General features: G+C 39.9%; 1 protein-coding gene across 2 annotated transcripts in view; it reads left to right on the forward strand.

Annotated features, from left to right (window-relative positions):
* Positions 1-2,164, forward strand: part of LOC311110566 (cullin-9-like) — a 56,505-nt gene extending 54,341 nt beyond the window's left edge. For both annotated transcript variants that reach the window (XM_084153072.1, XM_084153073.1), the window contains exon 41: positions 103-2,164. In XM_084153072.1, coding sequence (XP_084009198.1) covers positions 103-283 — 181 coding nt within the window. In that variant the 3' untranslated portion in view covers positions 284-2,164. The remainder of the gene's footprint in view (positions 1-102) is intronic.
* Positions 2,165-7,870: the final 5,706 nt, after the last annotated feature.

Raw genomic sequence — 7,870 nt, forward strand, 5'->3', positions numbered from 1 at the left:
TGGATCTCCACATTGGTTCCTGGATCTAGTAGCATATTACTGTGAAAATGTTCTTCCTGATTTGCTGTGCTCACGTTGAGACCAGGTCTTCGCTCTCTGCAGGGCCGGGGGCTCTGAGTCTGGTGACTCTGACAACAGCAATGAGGGTGGAGATGAGGCAGAGGAGGATGAATGGTATGACGATGAGTACGTTCCCGAATGGCATGAAGATGACGAGGATGACTTCTTCTCTGATGACGACGAGTCCGAAAACCTAGAGGGGGATTTCAGTCCTTTTGACTAAATATCTGAAAATATTTTTTAAAAGGATCAAACAAATGTCAGTCTCAGTCTGTGCACCATAAAAATATTAGAAACAAACAGTACTTAATAATCAAACAAAAATCCATCAGAGAGTGATGGTAACAGAGAAAAGCCATGGTCTGGTTTGAAGTGAGGCTGGGTGTGATTCTTCATTTTTCCTGTCAGCCTCTTTGTGCTGAGCCTTAACAATTTCAGTCCCATGCCACAACTGCAATTGTTGGATGGGCACACTTACATGTTCCACTTATTATTTATCACATAGGTTTGAATTCCTAGAGCCTTTCATTCTTTTTCACATGACGCTGTTTTGAAGCCGATGAGGGTTCAATGACCATCAGACATAATGAAGGAAATGTATTTCTTTTCTTTTTTTGGGGGGGGGGCATATAATTGACAAAAAGCCCATACTTTGTTTAATACAAATGCTGCTTTTTGACTGAAAATGAATTTTATAATCCAGCGCTAGGAAGGCTGTTGAGTTGGCAGAATGTCGTTCATTACCAAATGGTTTGCCTTGATATGTTTTAATACATGGATATGCCTTCAGTCATAACAATAAAGAACACAATCAGAAAATGTATATTTCCATAGTGAAACTTCAAATACTGTTCAATTATATTTTATGTTAGTTTAGTAGGCTATTAAAAATCAAGACTGCGGTTAATACATAATGTTTAAGAGTGAGACATTTTCATGCATCTGGGTTAAAGGGCTGGAGGTGGAGAAGATTGGGAGGAGAAGGATGTAAGGTATTGGGTGTGCCTGGCCACAGTAGCTTGACGACTTGCACTGAATAATTCCGCTGCATTGTAGTTTGCTACATACTTTAGTCAGACTGCCATCATTGAAGTAGTTTGTGGTGACGAGAGGCGTTGTACAAAAGTAATCAGCAATTGGATCGTCTCTTACCAATCCGTATCAAAGCCAATGACACATTTTCAAACCGCTGCTTTACCCATCGGTTTCTGGACCAACCCATCGGTTTCTGGACCAATCAGACTGCCTTTCAATGTGTTTGTTGTCGGTGAAGGGTCAGGGAGGTACTCGGATCAATCAAATGTATTTTATAAATCCCTTTTTACATCAGCAGTTGTCACAAAATGCTTATACAGATACCCATCCTAAAACAACAATGCGCAAGCACAGAGCAACTCATTGCGGAGAAGAAATTAACGTCCGTGGGCGTGGCAGGCAATGAGGGAGTTCTATTAACATTTTTTAAACATTTTTAGTCATTTAGCAGACGCTCTTATCCAGAGCGATTTACAGTTAGTGAGTGCATACATTTTCATACTGGCACCCCGTGGGCATCGAACCCACAACCCTGGCGTTGCAAATGCCATGCTCTACCAACTGAGCTACAGAGGGCCTGAGCCGTGGTGCACCAGTCTACGGCCCATGACATGAACGGGCAAAAGCGGTGAGGGAGGAGCGCCCTTCACAAATCGAACAGTAATCTGCACCGCTCTCATGTTAACAAGGCAGCATGGTGCTTCGTCTAAAACCTACATCTCTTTTCCATAAAATATATGTTTGAATTTTCAAACTAGTTTTCATTGGGAAGGCACAGAAAGCATGTTTATCAAAAGCAATCACTTTTGCATGTGAAAACATCCTACTCATTACTCCACGTGCTTCATCTAGCCTAGGCTACGTCATGCTTTTTGGGGGGGGGGAGAACATTTGAAATTGTGTCAATGTTTATCTGTATATGGGTTGAGAGGTATCTGATATCTCAACATACCACTTTGCTGTTGAGAGATCCTTATATTCACACTGTGCATCTTCAAAAATGTTATATTTCTGATCTCATTGAAGTTGTGCAATGTCAGCTGACTAAATAAATGCGCTTTTGCTATCATGTTGGAGTGATTTCATAACTGTATATAGATTATTTCATAACTGCATTACCTGATTTAAATGAGCCATTATTAACGTCATAATTTCACCATAGGCTGCTAGAGAATACTTCTGTGCAGTGAGGGGTGAAATATTTTGTCAGGGGGCTCTCCCCAAAGAATATCTATTATATTGACAAGATAGTTGAGTGACCGCTCTAACAATGGAAATACATGTCCTCAAAGATGGAAGGCAGGTGGGAGGAGGTGAGATCAGGTGGGACCATTCTAGCCAATGAGAGGGAAGGTACCAGTGGCGTAGTACAATTTATTGTTATTTGATGGAGTGCAACCACAAAAAGACGTCAATTTCCTCAAAGTTAGTACCGACAGATGTAGCCAATTGAATAGCCTATCAATATAGAATATGCATAAAATGCATCCTCCAATTGCAACGTCTGCCTGTGCCCACACATATTGTCTAAATAAATGTTTCTATTTACCCTAAAACACCAAATTAGGCATAGGCAACCCAATTTCAAAATAGGCCATAATAACTGTCAATCGTGAATGATAATTATTTGTTTTACTGGTAAAATGTCCAAACTGCATCTCCATGCCAATCATTTGATTGATCTCAGTTTCATGGGAATATGCGTTTACATTTTCTTGAATTACTATTTCATGAGCGAATTAAAGCAGATGATAAACTATTAGCCTTTCAATCAAAGCATATACTGCTTTGTCACTCCTCTAACTTTACTAAACGAGCACCATTGTGAGAAGTGGTAATCTTCTATTTGTAATAATAATAATAATAATAATAATAATAATAATAATAGTGACTATTGGGTCTCCGCAGCACACACACGTAGCCTATATTTCATAATTATCGCCACCGCCAGAGAGAAGACTGAAGAAACCACCATCTGCCTCTAGGTTGCTATACAAATTTATTTGGTTTGTTATTCTATTGTTTTTCATGGAATTCAAATTCTAAATAATTATATTTAATTCATGTAATTAATTAGAATTTATTTAGAATTTATCAGAATTAATTTTCCAGAAATAGTTTTACCAGCTCCTTGTATTCTCAAATTGAAAAAAGTAAGAGAGCCCCGCTCCTCCCTGTTCCGGCAGCACTACACCCCTGCAGATACACGTGAACAACAGGCACAACTCTAATATTAAAGGTTGACTCAGCGATATGACGTAGATGCAGAAAGTAAAGAGCGTAGTAGGCCAATAAGAGTTTTGAAGCGCGAGACAAAACTTCTCCACTGATTTGGTGCCCTGTCTACCGTGAAGCGAACCCGTCCACATGCACAGATACTGTGTGTGACCTGTGTGAGAGCAAAGTCTGGCATCTTGCTCATCTCAATATCTGCGGTGCTGCTCGTGGCAATGTCTTTTAGCGGAATCTACCTTTAAGTCGTTTTTCCCCCCCAAAGTTGCTGAAATGCCACGTGCATCCACTTTTATCAGCATTGGTAACAACCTAACCAAATTTGACACACTCATTGACCCCCCATAAAAAAATCCTCACTTTCTATGGCAGCCATGTTAGCTCCCCATTAACATTAAATGGGAATATTTAAACAATGCTATGTAACTGAATGTATAGAATTAGAACAATATTCAAAATTCTAAAAGTTGGCCTAACTCTCTAAATAGAGTATATGGTCTGACTACAACCAGTTAGCAAGTTGGAAATTTCAGAGTTTCAACTAGCATGTGAATGCGGCATTATTTTCGTGGCCAGATTATAATTTGATGAGAAAAGTGGAAAAGGTAATCTAACATTCCAAACCTCTAGTGTCACTGAAGCTTGTGGTGAGGCAACAGGTAGGCATATCTCCATGGACAGAGTCTCTGCCTCTGAGGTTGTCTCCTCTTACACTTTCCTTTGAATTAAAAATACAAGCAAGCACTAGTTACTCAAATACTTTATTACTTTTGTACACAGAGGGAAATCCTGTTTCTTTTTTAATTAATTCATTACCTCTGGCATTTATCACGTGACATAATAAAGCTCAATCTACCTCCCTCCCCCTAACACACAAGCTATCAAATACCTGAAATCTTAAGTACAGGACAGACCGCCCTAGCCCCAGCTGAGCTGCAGGGGAACCAGCCTCCTCCTCCTGTCTGTCTTAAATGCCTCTACATTTGGATTAATCTGGGGGAATGTTTCCCCCAGAACCTTCAAGAAGCTGCTCTCCTCCTGACCATAATGCACTTTGATCTGCCTCACAGGATAGTCTAAAGATACTGAGATATGGAAACATTATTTAATCTAATAATAATTATCCTAATATACACAGGGTCCATGATCTTTAATCAGTAAAATAACCTTCAATAAGTATGTCTAATCACAAGATAGAGTCACACCTAGCCTACTTACAAAGCAAGCACTGTGTATGTGTGTGTCCTGTATGGATATTATACGGCAAATGTACCTATCCTGTTCAGCAGCTGGATGGTAGGGTCAGCGATCATGTAAACCCTCATATTTATCTGTCGGCTTCTACCCGTTTTCCGCCTTTGGACTCCAGTATTATTTAGTCTCAGCATAATCGAATCCTCCCATTCTCGTGCACCCCAAGGTGGCTGCTGCTATCGTTAGCTAGCTAGTTCAGTCAAGTCCAATGCAGGTCTGCCAACTTTTGAAGAAAGCTTGGAGTGAGATTTGCTATGTGAATTTCATTGCCCCGTTGCACAACCCCTAGACGGGGGACTGGGGGTCCTCCCCCAGGAAAATGTTACTGTTTTAAAGTTTATTTCCTGCAATTCTACGTATTTAGGATGCTTAGAATATTAAATGAACACTCAAAATACGACTAATTTGTTACTTTATTCTTTTTTAGGGAAGATATTTAAAAAATGCTAAAACCTTTTTTTAGGTGCTTTGACACTTTATTCACAGTAATTAAATGAGATAGGGACACAGGCAAAATAGGGCTGTAAGAAAATCCAGTTTGCTCTCTAGAAGGGTTGGCCACCCCTGATCTATGTTTCCCAAGTTCTGGGTGTTTGAAAATGTTCTTGTTATAACAATAATTAATCAAAATCACCCAAGCTTCATGAAAAATCCAATGAATATCAATATTCAGGTGGTTTATGCCTATTAAGGAGATAGATTGGGGGTGAGGCCCTGCAATGGACTAGCGTCCTGTCTAGGGGATGTACTTGTACATCAAGCTGCCTCACGCTACAGAAACAAAAGATAGGCTCCTGCCCTATGAGCCGTTCCGGCTCGCATAAACCAAGGCTTGTGCAAGGCTATTTACTTACTACTTATGCCTACTACCTATATAGTTGAAGATCCTTGCCATCATCTTACACTACATAGACAAAATATGATACGTTTATGAGTTGTGAGTCCCCCTACCATCTCTGCCTAGCTTGTGCACAAACTATTTGATTCCTGGAACATTTCATATCCAATGCTTATTTGTATAACTTATTCAAAACTGTCCATGAATGGCTGCAATAATACATAGCCTCTTATCATTCATTTTCAAAGACAAGTAGGCATATCAGATTTCAAATATGTGATTACACTGGCAAAATTGGGAAGAAGTGGAATAATAAAATAAGTATGGGGAATAACAGTAGTGTTCTTGCTGACAAGCACAGCAATTACCCTATATTTTAGCCCATTGTTAAGAATGAGAGTTGTTCCACTGATCAGACTAAATCAAGTAAATAGACAATCTCCTGAAGACAAAATTACATAAATCTGCCCCTTCACCCTAACCAAATAATTGTTATATTCATTGTCCCCCCTCTAGAATCAAACTTTGGTTCACAATCTGTTTGACAAAATTATTTTCATAGTTACAAATAAGGTCACCCAACCAAATACTGTTTGATTGTAGGTCTGTCTGATGCCTTTTCGTTGTCACTGCCTAAATGCCAATCACCAAACGATGGGACTAATGCAAGTGTGGATTAAATAGACTTTAGCACTACCATGCTGCTCTTTTTACAGTTTTATAAACTCAACGGAGAACATTCTCGCTCTGCATTCAGCTCCACTCTAATCTTGAAGGGAGTTTCTTTAAAACATGCTTCCAATCCCCTTGATCCCTTCCATAACTACACCAATCATGTGCCGCGGATCACAATGCTGTGGCAAGACGGGACAAGGATAGAGGTTCCGCTCGTGATTTTAAATTGCAGATGCTCCGATTTCAAAACGATTTGGAGCACAGTTGAAACAGGCAGAGCCCCACCTGTTTGTATGTTATTTTGGCATTCATTTGGGTCACATATCAGTTTGCAAACAATGTAAAAATTAATGTATTGAGTGAATAAAGCCGCATACAAACATGGTCTCTTTCTTGAGTAAGGCAGCTCCAAAATACAGGTGTCTCAGCCTAGCTCAGTGCACTCTGTGGTGGTGGGGCAGCCAGCGGAAAATTCGGAGCGTAGGGATTGGTGATGTTCTCTAGTTGCGCCGTGATTGGCTCAGTGTCCTGTCACTCATGGGGACACCACATCACCGCAGAATCTACAGGGAGAGCTAGGCAGTTCAAGCCCCCTAGAGTGCTGCCATAGATTTACATTTGAAGTGCCCATCCAAGAAGGCTCAAGGTCATTGGCAACAGATAAAATGATGTCAAATCACGTTATATCTACTATAGCTTTGATTGGACGGATCATGTCAACATCATACTTTCAAAATCTTAGCAAGCAAGCTAGACAAGCAGTCATGAATCACATCGACAATCTACTGGCAAATATTTTTCATATGAAGAGAAATTATAGATAAAACGTATCGGTGCTCATTGGCCATTGGACATAAACATTACACAACAAGTCGGAAATCGCAAATTCAACAATGAGTGGTTTGGAAGGAATCAGTTGCTAAATGCAAGTGTTGCAAAGCAATCACTATTTTGCTTCACCTGCCTGCTATTCGGTGGAGAGGGTGTGTGGTCCAAGTCTGAGTTTAAGGATGTAAAACATCTGTCTGAAAGGGTCTCTTTTCCAATCTTAAAAGGATAAACATTCACACGCAACACCATGGGCCAGAAAAGGTTGAATACACTTGCCATGCTGTCAATGCAGCATGACTTCTGCCGAGTTGAAAACAACTGGAAACTCGGAACTGGGAAATCTTAGACTTCAGTGAGTTAAAGACAATTGGGAACTCAGAAAAAAACGAGCGCAGACTGGGAAAATACATTTTGAACGGCCATCCAGCTGTTAGTAGCCCATGTGCCTCACCCTAATAATTTGGTCCCTTTCCCCATCAGAACTTAACCTACTGTTCTGACTTGGTGGCGCAGATGTAGCCTGTTTTAGAGAAATGTCATTGAATATTGTAAGAGCTTTCTTTGTCTGCTTATATGCCCACTTTATTTATCCTATGGTTCTGACTTGGTGTACAGGGTGAATACTGTAAGAACGGCCCATGTTCTGAATTCTGTCGCTGTACATTTCAAAAGGGCTGAACAAATAGTTATTGACTACACACATTTTAGCTCGCTCATTAATATCTTAATCGAAATTACGGATTGCATCTTATCGCGCATCATTCCCTTATGCCATAGTTTGTACATCTCAATTGTTATATTGCTAATATAGGTATAACATTAGTATATTATTCATCATTTTAGGCAATGTTGGAATGATTTCATTGTTTTGCTTACTTTGTGTATTATAATTAGCTCATGTGCTTTTCTTGATGAGGAGGAGATACTATATAACGTTGTCAGTGA

The sequence above is a fragment of the Coregonus lavaretus genome (genome assembly GCF_964263955.1).
Source record: "Coregonus lavaretus genome assembly, chromosome: 36".
NCBI classification, from domain to species: Eukaryota; Metazoa; Chordata; class Actinopteri; order Salmoniformes; family Salmonidae; genus Coregonus; species Coregonus lavaretus.